Source organism: Lepidochelys olivacea (genome assembly GCF_965140295.1).
Source record: "Lepidochelys olivacea isolate rLepOli2 genome assembly, chromosome: 17".
NCBI lineage: Eukaryota > Metazoa > Chordata > Testudines > Cheloniidae > Lepidochelys > Lepidochelys olivacea.
In genome coordinates, this window is record NC_140427.1 from 10,454,338 (window position 1) to 10,479,005 (window position 24,668).

General features: G+C 46.7%; 1 protein-coding gene across 1 annotated transcript in view; it reads right to left on the reverse strand.

The window, feature by feature from the left end:
* Positions 1-8,422: 8,422 nt before the first annotated feature.
* Positions 8,423-24,668, reverse strand: part of CCDC92B (coiled-coil domain containing 92B) — a 35,592-nt gene continuing 19,346 nt past the window's right edge. Inside the window, exons 2-3 of the mRNA XM_084651186.1 lie at positions 24,472-24,519; positions 8,423-9,534 (exon numbers count right to left, since the gene is read on the reverse strand). Coding sequence (XP_084507312.1) covers positions 8,780-9,534; positions 24,472-24,519 — 803 coding nt within the window. The 3' untranslated portion in view covers positions 8,423-8,779. The remainder of the gene's footprint in view (positions 9,535-24,471; positions 24,520-24,668) is intronic.

A 24,668-nucleotide genomic window follows, 5' to 3' on the forward strand; every position in this document is an offset into this window, starting at 1 on the left:
CTCGGTAAAAGGGCACTTTAATACCAGTCTCCTGTGTGCTGGAGTCAGATCTGCTCACTGTTAACAAGTTTTTGCTCTTCTTAGCCCTGTAGTGCCAATTCGGCTATGGGCGAGTCATCTGGGTTCTATTCTGCCTCATGCATGTTCAGCAGAATTGTTGGCTAAGTTGCAATCTTTGCTGCAGCTGTCATGAGAGGCAGAAAGAGCACAGCTTGATTTTTTCAGGTCCTAGACTCTGTGTGCATGTGGTGGTGTGAACCTTGTTAAGTGAGCAGATTGCGGGGTGTGTGTGTGTGTGTGAAACCCTGATCCATTGGAGTCAATGGCCAAACCTAATGTAGTCAGGATTTCACCATTGATATATGTCACCGAGGGAGTGGGCAACCTCACAAGGTCATTTTCAGAGTCACTATTCTGAATAACATAGACATAGACTTACAATCACACTTTTAATCTTGGAGGGGGAGGGGAATGTTATAAACCAGTGGCCCTTATGTTAGACCTACCAAATGCATTGGGCTTATGCAAAGTCTAGCAGCATCACTTGACCAATTCAGAGAATATGGCTTTTTAAATATTTATGCCAGTGGGGAAAATTTCCCTACCAACTTGCCTTGGCAAAAAAATAAGAGACGTTTTCAGTAAATCAGTGACTGAAACCATTTGCATTTTGGTTCTGTCAGTATGGCCAGATTCCAGACACATTTTGGAACATGGGAACAATATAAGCAAGCAATGTAACGATATCCTCTCTCTCCCCATCTGAGCTGCTAGGTTACAGTTCAGTGGGTGTAATCCTAGGCGATGAAATTTCTCATTGGCAGAGAGCATTATGAATTAAAAATTCAAAAACAAAACAAAACCCCTTAGGCCACTGTACAGTTCCAGAACAAAAAATACAGTTTAAAACGGAAAGGAAAGTCACATGACTGTTAGGCTGTATATAGAAAGTTCCCAGCACATGTATATACAAGACATCCATTTAACAACAGAGTGTTATTGCTATGCGTCCATTTCCAATCTAGTTGTGAAGCTTTACAAGTCAACATTAAACATATTATACAAAGCATGTAGATTTCAATTCTTACACTCCCTGATATGTGCCTCTACATATAGAGATATACAGTATAGATATCATTTCTATTTATCCTTTCTGACTCACAGGGAGTCTGTGAAAGTGCTGGATAAATGCAGTGTACAAATCTCCTTTTTTAATATATATCTTACACTCTGATAGTTAATGTATACTCAGACACTAGAGAGTCTACAAACACGCTCATCCATCAACAGTAGTTAGAAAACATACATGTTTCATTGGGTGTGTGTTATTCCTTTGGACTCTCTGTGTCTGACATTACGCTTCAGATTAAGAAGTGGGACCGCTGACTTTCATTTTTGATCATTTATATAAATACAAAGATTAAAAAACCATAGATTCTTTTCAACGTATCTGCTTTGATCTTAGTGTTTTCTCTTCAAAACTAAATATATATTTATATATAGCCTCCCCACAAAAACACAGCAATGAATAAAAAGGCCAATAACAAAGTTTAGGGGCTTATCCTGCAAGCTCGTAGGCAAGAATTCCCACATAAGGGGCTGCAGGGTCTGGCCCTTACAACTAACTTCAAACGACATTATTAATAAAGGGCAAATCCTGATGTCCTTACTCAGGGCTAGATTGCAATATCCTTAATCATGGCAAGTGGGATCTTGCCCACCTGAGTGGGCATTACAATCTAGCCCTCAGTTTTTAATGAAAGAAACTCTTCAGTGAAACCTTTAGTGATGTCAGCAGGAGTTTTGCCAGAGGCATGAGTGAATGAACATTGAGTAGGGGCTTCAGGATTTAGCTCATAGGAATAGAAAGTGCTCCATTTAGCTCCTCTGTCTTGTCTATGGCTCATCAAAAACACTGTCCTTGCTCCTCCTCCTCAGTTGCACTGGTGCAAATCAGAAGTAATGCCATCGACATCAATGGGGTTACAATGGTCTAAGCAAGGTCAGCATCAGGCCCAATATTGCATGCATTTTGTATGTTTGTTGTTTTTTGGCTAATGACATTTATACTGAGGGTGACCAGATGTCCTGATTTTATAGGGCCAGTCCCAATATTTGGGGCTTTTTCTTATATAGGCCCTTATTACCCCCCACCCCGTCCCAATTTTTCACACTTGCTATCTGGTCATCCTATTTATACCCTCCCCCCCGCTATCTCCGTGTAATCTCTGATCAGGATTTTGCAAGGTTGCAGTGATACCTGCTGGCGAGGCATACCGCCACTTGGCTTCAGAGTACGAGTAGCTTGCATGCAGAGCTAAAGGGAAGATGTGGGCAGGAAGCAGGACAGGGGAAGAATAGTTGTAGAGAGCTGGAAATTAAATAAACTCCTTGAATGAGCCCATAATTATCAGTAAAGCAGGAAGGCTCCTTCAGCTCGGATGGAGTTGTTCCATTTACATACCAGCCACTGAGAAATAGATGATTGGTGGGAAATTATTTACAAAAGAGAACTATTGGACTCCTCTCTCTTTTTTATACTGAAGTCCGCTACAGTCTCTGCATCAATGATTTGATAATAAACATTTAGCTGAGTCTGCTCTTTAGGATTGTCCAGAAATGAAAAGAGAAGCCATGCAAATCACAACTAAAATAAAACCCAACTAAAACAGTGCACAGTGAATTTATTAGCTCCTCTAGTATTAACCTCCCCCTCTCCTCCCTCCCCACACACACAAAGAAAGAATGTTCTCAGCAGAACCTCTGTGAACCTGAGAGAAATAACCATTTACAAAGATGAGGTTCAAATCTTAATCAAGTCGAAGGGATACTGTGTTTCCACAGCTATAACTTGCACAGTGCAATGCAAATTGCTTATTGCTTTCACCGCTCTCCCGCAGATTGTGTCATCAGAGCAGGATAGTGAACAATCTGTGTTCACTATGCGGTAGAAATCGTATTACATTGCTTTGCCAGCAGAGGGCCTTCTCTTTTTAATCATCCTTAAGAGAAACAGACAACAGAGCATCTCATCATAGCGTTATAGGAAAACTGGACCCATAAAGTAGGTGTCCCTTAGAGTGTGCATATTTTTCTCTTGTTAATAACCTGGATGTCTAGTATAAATGCTCCTGATTTCTCCACAGACCTCTTTGCCTGGGCTTCTGAGGCAGTTTTAGCCACGAGTTGATGAGAAGCTTAACAAACAAGAGAATTGTGTCCAGCAAAATGAGCATTATAGTAGCCCAGTCTCCCAAGCAAGCGTGCACTGATGACACACCATTGTTGGGGCCAGATCCTCAGCTGGTGTAAAGGGGTGTAGCTCCACTGAAGCTGCATCCCAGAAGTCCTAACTGAAGCAGCTTGTGTGATTTTTTTTTTCTTTCAACACAAACTAATTCATTTGGTATAATTCCAGTGGAGTAACTGAGCTGGACTCTCCTCTCAGTAATGCGGGGATCACTTAGAGTGGGATCCATGGAAACACTTAGGTGCCTAAATCCTGGGGTTGGCTCCACAAAACTCCCACTGAATCTGGTAGGCACCTGAACTTACTTGATGCCTAATTTTTTTCAGGGCAGGGTAAAAGTCCCTGACTCCCTAGGTGCCTAGGTTTTTGCTTCTGCATTGCTGCCTCCCTCTAGGCAGCCGAGTGCCTGTCTCCCACCTAAGCCCCAGAGCAATCTGGAACCAGGGCAAGATAGTTGTTTCCCCACCAAAGTCACCTGTAGGGCCTGAGCCTGGAGGCTAACCACTGGGCCCTACTGGGCTGCAGAGTCATTCCCTCTCTCTGGCCCACTGACTGGTTTAGTATTTATCTACTGTGGAACAGTCATTGGGTCAGACAGAGGGCGAATGACTCTATATCCCAGTGGTTGCAGCACCCACCTGGGAAGCAGGAAACCCCGAATCCTGTCCCCCTGCTCCAACCCTCTTTGATTATGGATCCACAGTGGAACAGCTTCCACAGAAGGGAGCCTGACGTCAGAAGTCCTCTGAGAGATGGGATCCTTTCTCCCCTCCTCCTCACCCGACAGAGGTGGGCATTGAATTTAGGACACACCCATCCTCAACGCTTCCCACTGGCTAGCTTAGGCAGCTCCCCGCCTAGCAGGCTGGCTTTTGTGGATCTCATCCTTAGGCGCCTCTCTCCCCATTCACTGTACAGGGAGCCGAGATGACAAAGTTGAGCAGGGTGTTTTTCCTGGATTTTGTAGGTGCTTAAAAATTAGGAGCTACACTGCCCGAGTTCCTCTGTGGATCCCACCCTTCCCTCCTACATTTCAGGGTGAGTGTTAGCATGCCCATTGCAACATACAGTTACAGATCTCTCACTAGCTGCTTGGCTAGCACAATAAATAGGATGAGATAATCACCCTGGATTATTTCGTCCTTCCTCACACCCCTAGTTAAGCCTCATTTTATTCCTTTGCCAGGTGTAAACTCGCACCACGGGTTGTCACTAATTCAACAGCTCACTGACACCTCCAGGGACCAAGCAGGAGCAGAGCAGTGATTAGAAAATATAGGGGAAGGCGATCTTGAAGAGGAGGCAAGATTCAAACAGGATGCCCTGTTCATGCCAGAAAGTCCGGCTGTCAGGAGAAATAAATGGCCCCAGTAGCTTTGCTGGCAGAAGAAGCAGCTATGCCCAGTGTAATGATTACAGCGGACACATGCTGCACAAAGACAGCTTTGAACAGCACTGGACTGGAATCTAAAATGACAGTCTATTACTTCAGTGTAGTGAGTCAACAGAAGGAGTCTAATGAGCTGTTTCTCAAAAACAGAAGGCAGCTTGCAATCTAGTAAAGGGCCCCGAAATGACTGGATAACTGTACTACTCCTGCCCGTTTGCAGCTCACGCAGTCAGAGGTGTACCTGCAGCATGTGCTGGCAGAGCCACGCTCCCTTTTGTCTAGCTAGCCTGGCTACAACGAGCAGCTAGATTGAAGCTCGTGTTGCTATTCCAGCTCATGCTGCAGTCACATCTCTGATTGCAGTGTAGACACACCCTAAGAGGTGCAGCGCTGTATCTTTTTCCTACATCCTTCGGTTTTTTGCTTTGGAAGTGGTCAGACACTTAGGGACAGATTTTCAAAGTGCAGATAGGGACCTTATGTGATATTCGAAAGCAGGCATCTGTCATGGAAATCAAGGGGATTTAGGTGCTTAACAGGCTTAGGCACTTTTGAAAATCACACTTGGGACCTAGTTACATCTTCGGGCGCTAAATACCTTAGTGAATCTGGCCCTTAGGGCTTAATTGATAAACCAGTCCTGCTCTATACAGAGGTCTTCACAGATGAAGCCATGGCATTTCATACTGAATTCAAAACTGTGTTTAAAGATCACAGGTCAAGAACACATATCCCATAGAGGGCCAGGAAAGATTTAAAGGAACAGATAATCTTCTCTTTCAAAGAAAAGGTACAAAAATGCAATTTTCTGCCTCAGTAGAATAAATCTTCAATTCTGAATTTTATTTTTATAATTCAAAAAGTTGGGCTAGTAATTGTTACCTAGAATCTGATAAAAGTATTTTAATATAATATATAAATATTGCACTTCAAAAATAGATACCTTTGTATATGCATGAGCACTACATGAGCGACCTCAAATTATTGGTAATTAGGGCTGGTCAATTAGGACCAGATTTTCTAAGAGGTTCCAAACTGGCTTTGGAAAAATGGAGTCTGCATTATTTTCCTATAGGCACCTATATTCACATGCAAATTGAGTAGCTAGCCGGATATGTGGGATGAAATCCTGGCCCTAATGAGGTCAATGGATAAATTTCCATTGATTTTAATAGGTCTGGCATTTTAGCCCTGGTTACTAGATATTCACACATACGTACACAAACAGCCATGCCTGCAAAAAAAAAAAAAAAAAAAAAAGTGCCCAGTTTTAGTGGGTTGTGTTTGCAAATGTGTCCCTAAATATCTAAACAGCAAGTGACTGGTTTGCTGTTTGTAATATTTAACCCAGGCATGTATTTGTGCACTGGTAAGTCACAGTCAGAGCCACTAACTTAGCCACACTTCCAGCAGCCAATATAAAGGAGAGTGTAGAAAAAAAAAAGCTAATTGGTTAGAACAGGTAGTCAAAAACCACATGGGTCAAAATTTTGCTCTCAGTTACTGCAGAGTAACAGAAGATCCTGCAAGGTGCCGAGCATCCACTGAAGTCCTAAAATCAGAACTCGGTTCTCTGTCTAATCTTCACAATAATTTTTCCTTCCTCTAATTGTTAAGCCGTTGCAGGATGCTAAAGGCACATCACAGATTTTGGAGCTTTATATTGGAGGCTAAAGCCTTCAGCTTATTCATGCCTTTTGTTTTGAACTTAGGTAGTGTTGAATGGGTGAAGTGACACGCCTGAGGTCTGAGGGAGCTGTTGAAAAATACCAGAGATTCAGTGGGGTCCAAGGATAATACCATAAGGAGTCAGTGAGCGAACAAGAAGGCTCTAGCTCCTGAAGAGTCTTGGGAATCAAGAAGTGACCATAAAAGGTCCACAGGGCAGAATAGGAGCCTCTGTGGGTCTGGGGTTGTTGAAGCAGTAGGGTCAGAGGGACCATGGAAGATGACAATAATTTCTGGAAGGTCCAAGAGAAAAATCAGATGATCTCACCTCTTCAACAAAGGGCCAGTTTTAGACCCTTTGATCAGGGCTGGATTGACACCTTACGTACCCCTAGGCACAGCACCTTCAATGCCCCCCTCCCCCCACCCCTACAGCTGACCTTCGTGTTGCACACAGTTTTAGAAAGCTAAGGTGTCCCTAGAACGCTGGCACCCCTAGGCACATGCCTACTGTGCCTAATTGGGAATCTGGCCCTGTCTTTGGTTCTGGTTATCTCTTGTTGCTTCTTTTTCCTTCTATACATTTTCATAGCCTAACAAAACCAACCAACCAAAGATACTTCTGAATTTCATTTTGAAAATATAGCTTGTAAATAAATAGGATTATAGTACAATAGCAACAGATGCTCTAGGACATGTGATATTGGATAACTTCTCAGGTAGGACCCCACTCACAGCTTTGTGCCTCCCAGTGGGCACAAATAGCTTAGCAATGCAACACCCACTGGTGCATCTTAGTGTGCTTCAACAATCATAACCATCATGTGCATAAGAACTCTTCAAGGGTGTGACCCAAAGCCCACTGAATCAATGGAAATGCTCCTATTGACGCTAATGGGCTTAGTGGGGGAGGAGGGGATAATGATGTCGTTAGGGCACTAGGCTGGGACTCAGAAGCCCCGGGTTCCATTTCTGACTCAGCTTCACACTTCCTGGGTGAACTGAGGTAAGTCACTTCATCTACCCTGTGCCTGGGATCTCCATCTGTTAAATGGGGATAAGAATAGCACTTCCATACCTCCCTGGGGTGTTGTGACTGGAAGGTGCTCAGATACCACGGTATTGAGGACCATGTAAGTACCTATCTAGAAAGATGGGGCTCAAGCCCCGAAGAAGACAGATTTGTGGTTTCCTTATCACTTCCCTTCAGTATCACAGAAGAAATGAGTGGTTAGCTCTGCCACAAAATGTTTGCAATGTATGAGATCTCATCCTCAAGTAGCTCACTGCTAATTTGGTTACTTAGTCTTCTGAGCAGGACTTCAGTGGGGAACTATTGCATGCTTAGTAACTTAACTTAAAAACAAAATCCTGGTGTCTAAGCGGAGTAGTAACAGACAGTGATTACTAGGGAACTCTGCCTGGAATGTGGAGTAACTAAGACACATTTAGAAAACCTGCTGTAATAACATGCAAAACAAAAGTATTGGCCAAGGTTATAAAAAATGACTATTGACTTTGAGTGCCCACCTAGAGATAACTTAAATGGGCCTGGTTTTCAGATCAGCTTCTGAAAAATCAAACCCCTTTGAGATATCTCATGCTGGGCACCCCAAAAATAGAGATGCCCAAAATCAATGGTCACGTTTCAAAATCTTGTCCATTCAGTTTTGCATAATTATTAAAAAGGAGGAATTTGGGTGAAAATATGAATTTCAACATTGTTGAGTGTCTATTTCAGACTTGACTGGCTTGGCCATACTGTTTCTGCAGATGATTTAAAAATCCTTCTTAGACTAAATTGACCGATTGTCATTCAACTGCCGACATTCTCCAGAACCTGGAATACCATATATATTAGACATTTTGGGCCAAATTCATCCCTGTCCCAACTCCAGTGATGTCATGAAGTTAGAACCAAAGATGAGTTTGGTGCATCCTGCCACGTTCACCATCAGTGCAATTCTGCCATTCCCCCCACCCCCGCCACCCTCCACCACTACCTATGCCAATGAAAATAAGAACAGTTTTACCTAGAAGGAACAATGATAACAATAACGGTAAGAGATTTTAGTCTCAGAAAGCTTAATTTTTATGAAAGGGAAGCTCTAGACAATTGTTAATAACCATTCCCTCCGTGCTCAAACCTTCTCTCCACGTTCCACATCTGTGCCCATCTTCTCTTGGAGTCAACTCCAGGACAACATTTCAAATGCCCTCAGCACTGCTTGCCCTCCCGCTCACCTGCCCCACCATCCCTTGGGATAAGACAGCCATTCCATGGTCATCCTAAATGGAGATATTAGACGAGTCAGATTGTTTCTAGCTCCTTGAGGGAATCCAAACTGAACAGTATTTTACTTCTTGATGGGATGGCGGGGAAGAAATCTTTGTAGGCCGCAGTCTCTTTTTTGGTATAGCCAAACTCATCTTCTGCATTTAGCAGCCACACTGTTCCACTTTCTCTGTTTTTACTCCAAGCCTTTTGAATTCCTGGGGCTGGATCCATGCTGTTTGCCTTTCTCACCCTTCGAGGGCTTGGGTTTGGCTGAAGGCCTGGTGCTAGTACCTTCTGCTTGCTCCTGGGAATGAAGACAGGAGGGTCTCTGCAGACTTGAGCCCCCAGCAGCACTGTCACTCGGATCAGCCCCTGCTCTGCTAAGGGCCTGGGCTTTGGGGTCAAATTTCTGCCGATGGGGAGCATGGTGCCTTTTAGTGTATAAAAAAAGTGCTGGGTCGGGCATGGGGTCTGCCTCTTCGAAGCTGCTCATCCTCTCCCTCAGGAAGGAGTCCTTGATGACTCCCTTGCTACAGGAGCAGTCAGTCACCAGCCTCCGAACTTGAGACTTGTGGATTCGTTTTTTGGGCCTCGTCTCACTGGAAGGCTGCATAGGGAATGGTTTGTCCGGAGGCCTGTCGGAGGAGGGCTTGCCACCTTGCTGGGAGCCATGCAGTTTCTGTTTGGTGGCATGCAGCTGGAAGGAGAGATAAGCAGCAGCCTCCGTCTGCTTCTGCAGCTCCGTGTTAAGGATAGTCACCCGGTGGCTTCTTCTCTTCAGCTCCTCAAGGAATTTCCTCTCCTTGTTCCTGAGGTTGCATCTCAGTGCAGACACCAGGGTCTCCTTATGTCTGAGCTCCTTCCTCAGCTCCAGATTATCCTTCTCCTTCTCATGCAGCTGGGCTTCCATGATCTTGCACTTCTCCTCCAGTTCCCGATCAATGTCATCTAAGGAGAACAGGACAATAATCAGTGTTCAAAATGACATCATCAGTTTGCAGTGAAATGAATTTGAAGGGTGGGGAAGGATTGGACAGGATAGCTCAGGAGATATATGGAGCCCTTCAACTCCTCCTGTAGGCTGCATGCAAACTGAGGGACGTAAACAAAAATTATGCAGGAAGCTGAAATGCTGTCCCATTCCCCTAGTGCAAATGACTCTTTTAAAACCTCAGTTTCATGATTCTTTATTCCATATGTAAATAATTTTCAGTGATAAAAGTAAGGGGATGCTGAACTTGTGTGGAACATAGATAACTCTGGCACTGAAGTAATAACATGTCCCGTGAAACAAGCACTATGTCCCTGACCCCTAATTTAAATGTAATCTTGAGCCAAACACAGCATCCTTTTTCCACCACTACTGTTCTCACTTAAATGTATCATATACACAACTGAAGCCAGAACCTTCGGTCTGCTGATGGTATCTTATGAAGCAAGCCTGCTTGATATGCTGAATACAGTGATATTTTACGAACGGGAGACATTATTCTTTGGCTGTACAAGTTTAATCCTGCGCTTGTGTGTTCTCAGCGCTGACCTTGGAGCAGAGCCCTGCAATGGAGTTTATGGGTCAGGAGAAAAAGAGAAAAAAAAATGCTGAAAAACCATCAGCTAAACTTATTCGAAGGTGTCATTGACCTTTTTCCAGATACTACACAACCTGATTAGAGGGAATGGAGGATGTTAATCCAGGATTAGAGAGGAGCTAGGAGCATGGTCGACTGATAACCTAAGGAGGGAAAAAAATATAAGTAAAAAACCCTCGGCTGTACAGAAATTATGTGCATTTTTTTGCTTTGCTGAAGGGACTGGACCTTTGTACCCAGAGAGATCTGGAGAAACAGCTCTCCATGTCACTATACACCTTCATGCTTCAAAGTTCAAGCCAACTACTAGCTGCTGTTAGGAAGGCTCTTCCTCTCTGGGCAGGTTATTCCATCATTGTCCATTACTGAGATTCCTGCACCTTCCTTTGAAGCATCTGGTTCTGGGCACCATCAGAAACGAGGCACCCTGACTAGCTGGACCATTGGTCTGATCCTCTATGGAAATTCCTATGGTTCTATTAACTGTTCACTGACATGTTGTTTGGTAGTTGTTGTTCTGGGGCTTTTTTTTTTTTTTTTTTTTTGCATTCATGGTTATTTCCCATTATCTCTGAAGGAACTAAAGATTCCCCTCTATCCTCTTATTATTGGGGCTGGGATTTTCAAGAGAGTCTAAGAGATCTAGAAACCTAACGCTAAATAGATTTTGGTGCCTAACTCCATAGGTTCCCCTGAAAATCCCAGCCTGGGTGAACAGGGCTGCTTTCGACACACAGGCAGACCCTCATGGAACAGTCTTATTTTTGTTCTGTTTTGTCTTAAGCATCAGCCTTGCAACGTATCAGGCTGGCTCTCCGTTCTCCTACCCTCATTTTAGGCCAGTGAGTCCAGTGAAACTGATGATGTTGCTTGGCTGTGTACGTGGCGCTTTTGACACCAAAGAAGAGGAAGTCAGATTGTCACCGATCAAGATTCATAAAAAGGGCAGGATATTAAAGAAGAGAGGGAGAGAGATCTTTGTAATAAAAAAATCTAAGAACCAACACACAGCAGTTACTAAAAAATGTTAATGGCGTCTGCCAGTTGTCAGGCTGTAAACATGTTCACAATCTCTAGCAGATGTAATGACATAATGTTCCTTTGTCTCAACTCGCCCTCAGTTACAGTAATGATGGAGGGGCGGGGGAAGAGCGATGGAGTATAAACACAGATCATGAGCCAGTTTCTGCTCCTGAGGGTTGGACGGGTACAATGGAAGGCAGAAATTAACCCACCCTTTGCAAACTCAGAGCCCTGATATTTTAAGGTTCTCCCAGTACCCTTCTGAGCAGTGAACATTTGCCATGGAAGCTGTTAGCAATGTTGAATAATATCATTAGTAATTCGGTACCAGCACAAGGATTCTTTTTCTTGGCAGTTCTAGTCACAACATGAAAGGCCCTGTATCATTTTTCAAAGCACAAGCAGGAGGGGTGATAAGCTGCTCCAGGGCTGATCTGAGTGAACACTGTAGGGAGAATTCTCCGCATGTTTGACATTGGCTCTGCAGGTTTTTCACTGGCACTTTGCACTTGTGACAAGTTCCAGGGAAACACCAGGCAGAATCCAGGTCTCTCCTTTCTCACCTCTACCCTCAAACAGGACTCCAGCAAGGCCCCAGATTACTGTAGAATCCAGACGTCCTCAAAGCAGAGGCTGCTCTGAGGTTCACACCCAAAATTTGACTCCTAAACCCATTTCACATCCACTCCGACTGGCTGCCTTCCAGTGAATTTGCCACACCTATGTCAGCTCCTTTATTGATTCAAGCCAAACAGATTTACCAGTAGGGTGCGGCTTGTTCTCTCGAGCATGCAGAGAAAAGAATATGCAGCCTCAAACCTACCGTCCTCCTGAATGACGAGGCAATAGCCAGGAATACCATTTCCAAAACCGGAGTGGGGCAAGGGATAAAAGGTGGTTTAAGGCAGGATTATGATATAAGGCAGGACCTGCATAAACTTACTTTTGCAGCTTACTACATTTGAGGATATAGAAGGAATCAATTCCCATTCCCTGCTTCCCGGTATAAATGATCCAGCTCCATAAATGGGCTATTCGCTGGAAAGGCATTGGACTAGGCTTTCAGAGACCTTGGCTCTTCTGTATGACCTTGGACCCTGGTTCACCTTTTGTCTGGCTTGTCTCTTTAGATTGTAAGAAGTTTAGGGCAAGGTCTGTCTTTTCCTATGTGTTATCTAGCACCTGGCACAATAAACCTGTTTGCTTGGGGCCTCTAAGTGCTACCATAATACAAATAATAACTAGGATCCAGTCCCTAGGGTTAGAGGGGGTGAGAAATCAGTACGTACAGTGCACTGCTGGCTGGAACAGCCTGCGGGCCTGGCCCTAGGGAGGGGGGAGGGCTGTGCCTACATATTGGTGCCCCCACGGTAGCCTAAGTGGCTAACGCAGGAGTGGAGGCAATAAAATAAATAGGAAAGCACGTGGCAGGGGTAAGAGGAGCAGCAGCAGCCTCCTGGGGAGGGGAATGGGAAGAGGGGTCTAAAAAACCGATGCCTGCACCTAGGGCCCTAGGTGATTTTCTCACTTTCTCCACAAACGTATCAGGCTGGCTCTGGTGGGCCGGCAGCTCTATGTGAGAGGATGGTCAAGCACTCGGGGTGGGGGAACAAGTCCATCCAGGGGATGCTGGGCTGGGAGGAAGAGTCTTCCTAGGAGAGGGGAACGGAGAAAGTTTTGGTGGGTCTGGACCCCTAGTGAGCCTTAGCATTGGAAGAGAAGATTGTCTAATAGTCAGAGCAGAGGACTGAGACTATGGAGACCTGGGTCTGTTGCTGGCTGTAATAGCGGCAAGTCACCTGGCTTTTCCATGCCCCAGTTCTTAGCACTCTCATGCCTTTAATCCACCTCTGTATCCTTCTGACCCCAGCTTCACCCTGCCTTGGCCGTCTGTTCTTCATTTTGCTGGCTTTGCTCGGTGAAATCCCTTTTGCTGCCACCTGGCTTTCCCCCCGGGAGAGCTGGTATTCTGTAACCTAGCCTGTGATCATTCTGGGAAGGAAGCAGATGCAGCCCTTTGCCATATCCCCCAGCATTTCAAGTGGCTAAAGTGGAAAGCCATTGGGCACTGCAAATTCCTGTTGAGCCATCCTCACTGCAGCTGCGGGCCCCGCTGAGTCCATGCCAGGCTTGGGCCCCGCCGAGTCCATGCCAGGCTCAGCCCCCGCTTTCCAGCCCAGCCCACCCCAGGGTAGCATCCATCCCCATCTCTGAGCTCCCCTGAAGCCACGGAGCACACCCAGGGGCAGCTGGAGCCATTGCCCTCCCTAACTCTGCCCCTGCCTATGGTACGCACCGTGCAGAACCTGGGTACCACTGAATGGCACAGGGCTTGAGGGTCAAAGCAGGATGGTCCCACAAAGCCCGGGAGTATTGGGAGGTGTCCCTCACTCTCCTTTGCCCCCACCCTTGCATTAGGCACAATCAAATCATTGCACAATATCTTTATTAAGGATGGTGAGAACGGCCATGGAGCTGCAAACCCACCACACAAACACACAACAGACTCTCACACTCGTCTGTATTCCTATGAAAGATCAACATAAATAGCCACTGTGGCGTGCAGAGATTTACTGAACTAGCCCATTCTCCTTCGGAGTCTCTCCCCTAGTGTCCCGTCCAGTCAAGGTCTGATTGCTGCTATGGCGTGCGCCAAGCACCGGACAGGAGAACCCGCCCTGAAGTGAGCGGATCCCTCAGCATGACAAGCATCTGCTGAGCACCATGGCGTGCTGGGTGTTCCGCGTGTTGTCAGCATTTCTCTCTGTGCCTGTTTGCTCACTGCACAGTCACCCCTGGTTAATAATGCGTAGCCTGTTTGCCTTCTTTCGGTTCCTGTCAGCAACTGACTGCCAGAGCCTTGAAGTGCTGACAGGACTTTTAAAACAGAGATGCTGGAGGTAGCAGCCAGCTTCTCAGTGGCTCCCACCCCAATATTCCCTTCCCACACTTTGTCCTGATGACTGACGGCTTCGCTGCTCGGCCTTCTGTGAGTCATGTCAGAGCTGCCCAAAAAACAGAGCCTGGCTTTACAGGCAGAATGTGAAAGTCTGTGAAGCATGTGGTCTAGCAGACTCAGCCCGCCTCAGTGCCAGGCGCACAGTACTCAAGAGAATAATCAGCGGTTCTCTAATTTCATTGCACTGCGGCCCCCTTCTGACAACAAAAATCACCTCATGACCCCATGAAGGGGGACTGAAGCCTGAGCTCACCTGAGCCTCGCCACCCTGGGTAGGGGATTTAAAGCCCAAGCCCGAGGCAAGGAACCTGTAACCTGAGCCCTGCCACCCAGGGCTGAAGTTCTCGGGCTTTGGCCCCAGGCCCCAGCAAGTCTAATGCCAGCCCTGGCAACCCCATTAAAACGGGATCATGACCCACTTTGGGGTCCCAACCCACACTTTGAGAACTGCTATGATAGTTAGATCTGACCCCTTTTGTGGCTATGGCCTCATCCCCTTGTCTTCTCTGTGTTTCATTTTCCTACCTCCATGGGTGGGGACAATAACATATGGTGTACTGAAAACTGGTAAAATTAAAAGCTATTCCTGGTCCTGCGTGCAGGCTAGAGGGCTCTGTAGGGAAGTGTGTGATCTGGCTCCTCAGCACAGCAGTCAGTCTGCAGAGAGCAGCCTAGAGCAAGGTGGGGTTAGTTATGGTGCATTGCCCTCGGGATCAGCCTGCTTTCTCTCTCTCTCTGCTTTTAGTTTTTGTGTGCTAAATTTCTGGATATTAAGAAATAAAGTAGCATAACGTTGCAACCTTCCAGCAAGAGTATTTTATATTTTTATCTAATTGCTCTGTGTGTATGCCATGGTTATAACATGACACTTACTCATCCAGCTCACAGAGGTGTGGTGATGAAGCTTCATTAGTTAATGTCTGTAAAGCAATTTGGATAATACTTTACATTTCTATAATCCCTTCTGCCTGGTGATCTCAGAGGGTTTTAAAACATTAATGAAATGATGCCTCATAGCACCCCACTGAGGCAGGGAAATGATCACTACTTTACAGATGAGGAAGCTGAGGGACAGAGAGATGAAGCGTTTGCCCAAGGTCATCACGAAGTTTGTGGTGGAACCAAGAATGTCTCAGAAGTGAGCTGTAGCTCACGAAAGCTTATGCTCAAATAAATTGGTTAGTCTCTAAGGTGCCACAAGTCCTCCTTTTCTTTTTGCGGATATGGACTAACACAGCTGCTACTCTGAAATCAGTTCTTTTGACACACACCTAGCCACAGGACCATCTTTCCTTTGCAAAAGCAAAACACGATGTAAGTGAGAAGTATGACCATTTTTATTGTGTATGCGTAAGTCCATTGTTAGGAAAAGATCTTACTTCTACCCTTAGCATCACCTCAGAATACAAGAAAGGTAAGAGAGATTCAAAGACATGAGTGCTCTTATACAGTGTGGGTACAACCTGGAAGGTTCAGAATTGTGATTTGATTTGGACAGGAATCCTGAAGTGCATATGGTCACATGAACCTCTGAATGCTACAAAACTGGGAGGGAAAGTTCCTAAGAACAAGCTGTCTTGTGAGTTATCCTGTCATTTACTGCTTCTGGTTGGTTCAGAAATTTCAACTCTTTTGCGGCAGGTGAGAACCTGACACGGGGAGAAAAACTGAATTACAATGATTAAGGGAGAGGTTGTCAAAAGAGCTCCTCTCTTGAATGGAGTAAGAGCCTAATCATGATGGTAAATGATGTAGAAAATGGTGTGTCCATTCAGCACCATGAAACATTACAGCAGAAAATAAATGATCCAAACTCTCCCAGTGTTTTGGGGCATATGGAGCTGCAGTTTCAGTTATGGGTCATTTCAGATACTGGCAGTCACTCATGCTTTAAATGTTAAGGTAGCCCCACCATTCCAAATATCAATCAAGCCTTGTAGCTTAAAATGTTCTGTTCTTTCCCGCCTATGAATTTGTTGCTCATGAAACTAACTCAAGCCAGGCATAAGTGCAAACTGTTGCCGGGCAAACCTCCACCCCCCAGCTCTACCGGTGTAACTTGCTCTTGACCGAAAAGACCCCACTGTTCCAATGCTAGACCTCTCTCAAACAGGGATTGTGAATCACATGGTGGTTTAGAACACCCCACCTATTTTCACATGGGGTTTGACCAGGATTTGACCCAGGGTCTCTAGAGGGGAAAGGTGAGTGTATTAGCCCTCAAGTGCATCAGCCAGCCCTGGACAGAATTATCACATGACTGTTTTCTTTACAGCACCAAACAGTCTTTTTACTAGTTCCCTACTTGACAGAGGCAGCATTAAGGGAAGACTTGCTAATTAGCAATTGTCTACACTATCGTGTATTCACTGTGGGAGCTATGAAACAAGCACAGTTTGAACTATCACTAATAATAGCAACGATGCAGTATTCACCTCCTTTCCCACCAGGAGCAGCTGCATCAGTGCAGGGGGAGGTCGCTCTGTATGCCTTTCAGGGGAAGGTTGCTCTGTATGACGGCTGCCAGTGGTGGCTTCCCAGGAGGTGTGCTAAATCAGTGCATCTCCTGGGTGTTCAGACCCTGCCCGCTCCCTGTCTGGTTTGCCCATTTTATAGGTTGTTCTGACTGTCTCTAGGCCATGAGGGGTGGTAGGGCATGTAGCCTCTGCTACTATGCCTCTCCCCACATCTAGGCAAACTTTCTGCCACTGCGGTTCTGCTTTCAAATCATAGAGCAACGAAGGGAATGAATTTGGCCAAGTCTATATAAAGAGAGCAACCATCTGCTACTTAAAAGCAGCCACTTCTGGGGTGAAACTCAGCAGCGCTTGTACATGCAGTAATTGTGGACACAGTGTTCACACACAGCAGTGCATATGGGTGTTTTTGTGGCCCCAAAAGGTCCAACATTCAGTGTTATATTTGCTGCAAAAGACTATAGCCGTGCTAATGGAAGTCACAGTTTTGGAAACCTGAAACGAAAAGGAAAAGAAACAAGAAGCAGCCTGCATGACCTTCACCCTCTCTCCCTAACTGCAAACTCAGCATCAATAAAATGTACGATCCTGAGATGGAACAGGTCTGCCCGAGGCACACGGCCACACAGAATTGTCCCATACCTGACAGAGAAAAATAGCCTGTATGAAGTTTTTTGTAGGCATGGTAATAACTCATTATGGAGCCCGGTGACGTTTTCCTTGCTCAGCAATGCTGCAGCTGGCTTTTGCAAATGGTCACATACAGCAGGGTTTATTCAGGGAGATTTTACTTTTTCGATAATGGGCTTCTGTTGAAAGGGGAGCTTGCTAACACAGGTACTTTGTAATAGGATACAGAATACATGGGGAGTGATCCTCAGCTAGCACCATTCTATCTGGCCTTTGCATCTACATCATCAGCTCAAGTCTCCTCGTGGGTCTGAATCTGATGGCTTCCTACACTGTCAGGCATCACGTAAGGCTTGAACCAGTCTCTGCCATCTCTGTCTACCACACTGTTTGCCAGAATGGCTACCTTTGTGTTTCTATAACTTAACTTGTTTACAAGGATACGTTGTTGGCCTATTGCTCAACCCCCCAACCTGGAGGTTCAGAGAACTGCTTTTCATCTGGTGCCTACCCTTTGGCCTGGCCCTACCAGGGGTCAAAACTCCCACTGGCATATTTCTCATGGTCATTGCCTTCTCACTGCTTCAAGGGGTTGCGCCCAGGGAAGGCCACTCAGGTCAGAGGCAATCAAAATTGTTCCCACCTTTTAGCCTAGGCGAGATAAGGCCTATCCTATCCTAGGCCTGCTGGTTCCTTTCTTTAGATTTGGATGGCTTTCAGTCTATTGTCTAAACATGACAGACAGGCGCAGATCTAAGGGTGGTCGCCATGCACAAATATCTGAAGGAAGGAAACCCCAACGAAGGAGAAGGCGGTACAAAGAAGGGTGACTAGGAGTGATGGGAAAGAGAGGACCATTTAGGCTGAATAGTGTGATGCTGTCTCCAACACTGAAAATCTATCAACCTGTGGAATAGTCTTCACAAGTACGATGGTGGAAGCCTCTCTGCTATAGACGTTTAAAACGTGGCTGGGCAAAGCATTAGGTAATATACTTTGAGGAATAGCCCTGAGGGGTAGGTTGGTTGGTGGGTCTGTCTGTCTCCATCCAGATACACATAATACAAACACTTAGTGAGAGACAGTGATTCCCCGAAGAGTCTAAATCAGTGGTCTCCAACCTTTTTACACCCAAGATCACTTTTTGAATTTAAGGGCAACCCAGGATCTACCCCACCCCTTCCCCAAGGCCCTGCCCCTTCCCCAAAGCCCCACCCCGCTCACTCCATCCTCCCCCCCACCCGCATTGCTCGCTCTCCCCCATGCTCACTCACTTTCACCAGGGGTTTGGGGTTTGGGAGGGGGTGTGGGCTCTGGGCTGGGGCCGAGGGGTTCGCAATGTGAGAGGGAGCTCTGGGCTGAGCCTGGGGCAGGGGATTGGGGTGCAGGAGGGGGTGAGAGGTGCAAGCTCTGGGAGGGAGTTTGGGTAGAGTAGGGGGCTCCAGGCTGGGGCAGAGTGTTGGGGTGCAGGAGGGGGTATGGGGTGCTGGCTGTGGGAGGGGCATCAGGTCTGGGTCTTGGGGTGCAGAGGGGGTTCGGGGTGCAGGAGGGTGGACGGGATGCTGGCTCCGGGAGGGGGCTCAGGGCTGGGGGTTGGGGTCCAGGAGGAGGTCTGGGGTGCTGGCTCTGGGACGGGGCTCAGGGCTGGGGGTTGGGGTGCAGAGCGGGTTCGGGGTGCGGGAGGGGGTATGTGATGCTGGCTCCGGGAGGGGGCTCAGGGTTGGGGGTTGGGGTGTGGCACTTGCCTCCAGTGGCTCCCGGTCTGCAGTGGAGTGTGGCTGCCGCTAAGGCAGGCTCCCTGCCTACCCCGGCACCACAAGGCTCCCGGAAGGGGCCAACGCGCCCCTGCAGCCTGCGGGGCACGTGGCTCCGCGCGCAGCCCTCTCTACCAGCACCGCCCCCGCAGCTCCCATTGGCCACGGCTCCCCGTTCCCGGCCAATGGAAGCTGCGGGGGCAATGCTTGCAGGCAGGAGCAGCGCGCAGCCTCACTGCACCGCCGGACATCGCAATCGACTAGGAGATCCTCTAGGATCGATTGCGATCGACCGGTTGGTGACCACTGGTCTAAACAGACAAGACAGACAAAGGGTTGGAGGAAGGACGTATAGCTCTTTGGGGGAAGGGACCATCTTTTTGTTCTGTGGTTGTACTGTGCCTAGCACAATGGGGCCCTGGCCCATGTCTGGAGCTCCTAGGTGCTACCACAATACAAATAATAGTACTTTATAATTCATAATAATTATGATTATCCCCATTTTACTGATGGGAAACAGACACAGGAAGGCCTCAGGCTAGATTCTATGCTGCACCTCTCAGGGTACACTGCCCAGGAGGCCCTGCCCAAGAGGAGTGACGGCAAAGGTGCCCTAATTTATAACAGGATGCCCTGCAGCCCAGAATAGCTGTACTGCCAAGGACTCCAACCACTCCCCGTCCCTGGCAGGCCTGGACCGTGGCAACATGTGAGACAAAGCCTGAGTGTCCACCTGCCCCGCCTCTCAGTTGCTAACCCTCCCTGATCCCTAGCTGATTTCACTGCAAGCCCCAAAAAGCAACCACTCTCTTGTGAAACTGGCCAGTTGTCGAAGGGCTACCTCTCAGTCTGTGCTGGTAAATATGCACGGGCTTGTTTAAGTCGTTCATAATCAATATCCACCTTTTACGATTTGCTTTATGGCCTCCTCTCTTAAGTGTCTGCTGTGGAGAAAAATACTTTATAATGAGATATTAAGGGAGGTGGTTGCATCTGGTAATTATTACATAAATGGCATTTGAAGAGCAATTATTTGATGGCATCTTAATTTAGGTTGTTGCCCCATAAATATAGTGAGCAGCACTATATTTGCTGCTCACAAGCAGCTGAAGTGCTGGATGCGAGGAAGAGCTGTGTGGGTGGTACTCATGGAAATTAGGTACCCCATGCGGGCACACTCGATGAGTCAGCCACCGATCGCACCTATGACGCAGCAAAACAGATCTGACGATGTACATTTGCATCCAAGAATCCTGTGGAGGCAGCAGCCCAGTCTGACAGCTCCTGTCTGCCTCATGTCAAGTATTTGAGCGCTACGGAGCCGTTTGGGTGTGATGTGGAAGCTACGTCAGTCTTCCTTTGCAAGAAGGACATGTGTAATCCGCTTAGTCTGGGCTGCGCTGGCAGTCAAATGCCAGCTACTGATGGGAGTGGCTGGCTCGGTTTAGCAGCTTTGTTCCTCCCACCGGGAGACTGAAACTTGGGAGAAGGGGTCAGGAGAGGAAAGGGGCTGGGTTTACGACTTCCAGGAGCAACAGTCCTGGTGACGATGAAAGGCCTTTAAATTCTGCAGTGAAGAGGCAAGGAGCATTAGCATTCTGGAAACGCAAAGCAGGGGGTGGGGCTTGCACCCAACCCGCTGAATCCTCACCCTCCACTCAGCAAACTTGGGAACGTTCAGATCTGCAGCTAAACTTTGCAAACTGCCTGATTTCCCTGGATATGGACTCCCTCTACTGAGGACGATGGGAGCTCAGAGCCCTCAGCACCTTGCAAAAGCCTATCATATGTGCATATCAGCACCTCCTAATGTTTATGGCCAACTGTACTGTTTTCCAGAGGTGCTGAGCAAACCCAACACCTGTTGGAACTCAGTCCCCTTCAGGAATCAGGCCCCGAGCTCTCATGTGTGTCAGCCAGCAACCGCCTGCCTTCTGTTCAGTTTTGTGGGCTCTCATTCGCTGAGAACTGTAGGTTGCTTCAAAGCCCTGTACTGCGGCATGTTTGCTTTTTCTCACAGCAGCAAGCACCCAAGGGGGGTTGGAACTGCCCAGGCACTGTAGAGGGTTGGAACGAATAGCAATGGACAGGAGTGGGACAACCGAGTCCAGCAGAGTAGCTCATCACTAAGAGGCAGAGGAAGTGGCAGACCTCTTAAGGTTAGCAGGACTAGGCGCCACTGGGGACTATACCTGAATCTGCATCCATACGGGGCTTAGGCAGTCCCTACCTTTCTGAGAACAGAGAGTAACAATGCAGCCACAGGTCTCAAAGCGCTTCCCCCAGGGTGGACCAAGTTTCATTATCCCCATTTATAAAACGCAGCTCAGGGTGGTCAAGTGATTTGCCCCAGTTCACCCAGCGGGTCAAATCTGGGAGCAGAACCCTGCTCCCAGGACTTCCAGCCCTGTGCTCCATGCACTGGGAAAAGCATGGTTCTCGCAGGGCCACTACTGCTGGCACGGGCTGTTTGAATAGGGGCTCCCCAGCTAACTCGCTTTGCCTTGCTGCCCAGCCCCGCACAACGCCGTGTGGTTAACTGGACATAGCCACATAGTGCCCCCTGCTGGTCAGATGGTGTCTGAGACCTAGGCAGCCTCCCTGGCCAGTTGCACCTCTCATCGAGCAGATGTCAAGTAGGGTGACCAGATGTCCCGATTTTATAGGGACAGTCCCGATTTTTGGGTCTTTTTCTTATATAGGCTTCTATTACCCCCCAACCCCTGTCCGATTTTTCACATTTGCTGTCTAGTCACCCTAATGTCAAGAGAGCTGCTATTCAAAAGGAGGAGAAAGGAGTCAGAAAGGGGGAGGGATGGAGGACAAAAAGATAAGGACAAATATATATTGAAAGTCTTTCCTTTTTGTGGGATTCAAGAGTCTGAAATCAGACCTTTGCCATTCTTTATACTGTAGAAAAATACAGCTATCACAGGACTCTTTGTGTGTGCTTCTAATGGGCACGAGGTCTTTCCTTCTTTCTTTCTTATCTTGTTTTTATCGTATCTATCTTTCTGCCTATCTGGGCTGGCTGCCTGCCTTTGTTTCTTGTGTCATACATGCAATCTGCCTGCCTGCCTGCCTATCACACTTCACCCTGATATCTCCTCTCTGGCAGGTCACATTGTGCTGCCTGGTGTTTTATGAAGGGTAGACAGAGAAAAACCCAAGGGAGGTAACTGTCCTGAATGTGCAGGGGAGACCTTTGGAGACAACAGTGGAGTTTGGACTCTGTGACCCATACAGTCCTTGGCCTTTTCGTTGACCCTGCCAACCAGGGGACCAATTAGGGATCGCTGCAGTGGGGGTTTGTAGTGGATTTGAATTGGACCAAGACCTAACAATCTCATTTCACACAGACCACTCAACAGACACCAGACTAACTTTCTGGTCCCTTCTGGCCTAGGGTGCATTCAGACCAGCAACCCACATTCTGGAATCTGCAGTCCCTCACCATCCCCCCACATCAGCCTGGAAGGGATTCTGCTGCACAATCCCAGTGGCAGAAGAAATTATTCAAGCTTTAGACAGAGCTTGGGTCCAATTCTCAGCACTTCTGCATTTCTGTAGAGACATTCAGCATAGCTCCTTGTCAATATTAACTTGTAGAAGGCAAATATCGTTACATGTATTTTACTCAGCGGTAAACAGACATATAGAAGGATTAAAGGCCCAATCCTGGACCAGTGAAATCAATAGGAGCTTGGGCATCGAATTTCAGGGGGAGACGGATCAGGCTCTAAGGCTAGAATTTTCACAAGAGCTCAGCACACTGGAAATACATTAGGTGCTGCTAAGGTCTTTTGCAAATCTGGGGAAAAGTTGCACAGTGTAAACTGTGGACGCTAGACACTTTTGAAAATCTGGCCCTTACTTAGGTGCCCAGATGGAAGATGAGGTCGTATGAAAATCTGCCTTCAATTGTGGGTGCTGAGCACTTGAAAATCTGACCCTGAGCTCTTTTGAAAATTTGTCTCCACACGACTTGCCCCACCGAGAGTAGTAAGTCTGTAGTAGACCTAAAACTGGGAACAGAAACCAGGAGTCCTTCCTAGTGCCCCGTCCACTGTTCTGATCACTGGAAAGCACTTCCTATAATTATTTTGTGTATAATCCCAGGTCTGATCCACAGAAGCTGTCACTCGCCGACCCCTCCCTAGCCTTTTTCACATCAGAGCCCTCGTCAGGAAGAGAGAGGCGTGTGGCTTCATTAGTCAGGTGATATAGACAGTCATCCCTGTTATTTCAGAAATACATTTTTAATGGCAGATTTTTGAAAAACCTGCTTCTCCATCTTTGCTGCTATTGGTCACAACAGTCCGTGATAATGTCCGCCTTCGAATGGAGACCTGGAAGGGTTCTTGTCAGAGCCCTTGGGCAAGGGACAAAGCCGTTTCAACTCCACCTGTACACATAATCTGTTGCATATACTGCAGTTTGGAACAGTAATTGTGCCAAATCAATAGAACTGCAACCCTCAGTGGGACAGGATAGCGCAAGGGAATGGTAATGTGCTATGAAACCCTTCCTGGATAGCTTAGAAGCTCAGCTTCAGCCTAGGTGGGTAGTGACTGGAGGTGGTTGACGTTTTTCACACAAAAGGATTTTTTTGTTGGAAAATGGCCTGTTTGGGGAAATGGTCTTGAAATGTTCTGTTTTTCCAGAAATTTTTCATTATATTGTTTTTTGACGTTTTTATCAGAATTTTTTGCACTCAGTGTGATTTTCAGGAAAGGATTTGGTATTTGAGCACTAAGGAGTCATTCAGGTGTGATATGGGAGTTCTGTCCTTGTTCCCTTGCAAGGAGGATGTGTGTAAAATAGTTTAAAATGTTCACCGAATATGTTGCGAAAATGGATCTGTTTTGAACAGAAATAGAAGCAACCTTGGTATTTGGAAAGGGTTAGCAAAATTGTTTTCCTGTTTTTTGACCAGCTTTAATCAGGACTGAAAGTTATTGATGTCTGATGAGTGGTTGGTGGCCTGCATGGGTTTGATAATCTTAGATCACTTCCATATGGACAGGGGTCTAGGTTACAAAATCATCCTCCCAAACAGGAGCAGTTAGCTGTCTCAGCAGTGAAGCCAAATGAACGTATGACTAGATAAATCATATACGCCTGCAACATTTTGAGGATCTGGATCTACAGCCCTGATCCAATAGCTCCAAAAATACAGGTCTCTATGCACTGAGTTGAAAGATTATACCCTTAGCTGGTAGCAGTAACAGTTCCTTTGTTCTCTCTGTAGACCAGCTGCTAGAGAAAAACACTTAACAGTCACAAAGCTGGTGTATTACACTCCAACCCCTAAAATTAGCCTCTCCAGGTTACGGTTGAATCCTGTTGTCAGGCAGTGTGTGGATGCTTGAAGTGTTCCTTCCTACATCAGCCTTGTTGTTCTCGGCCCATCTGTCAAGTCCCAAACCACATGAAAAAGCTTTTGATCTTACCTTGCTGGTGAGTTTCCAGTTCCTTTGTCTCAAGGTCATGGGTCAGATCTAGAAGACAAAGCAAACAGCCATCAAAAGAAAATGTATCATTCTGGCAGACTCTGCTCTTCGCATTTACTCATCATCATGTTTAATGCTTTAAAAAGTGGATTGCTGGATGGCTTGTAATTTATAATGGCTCTTGATGGTGTCTCTTA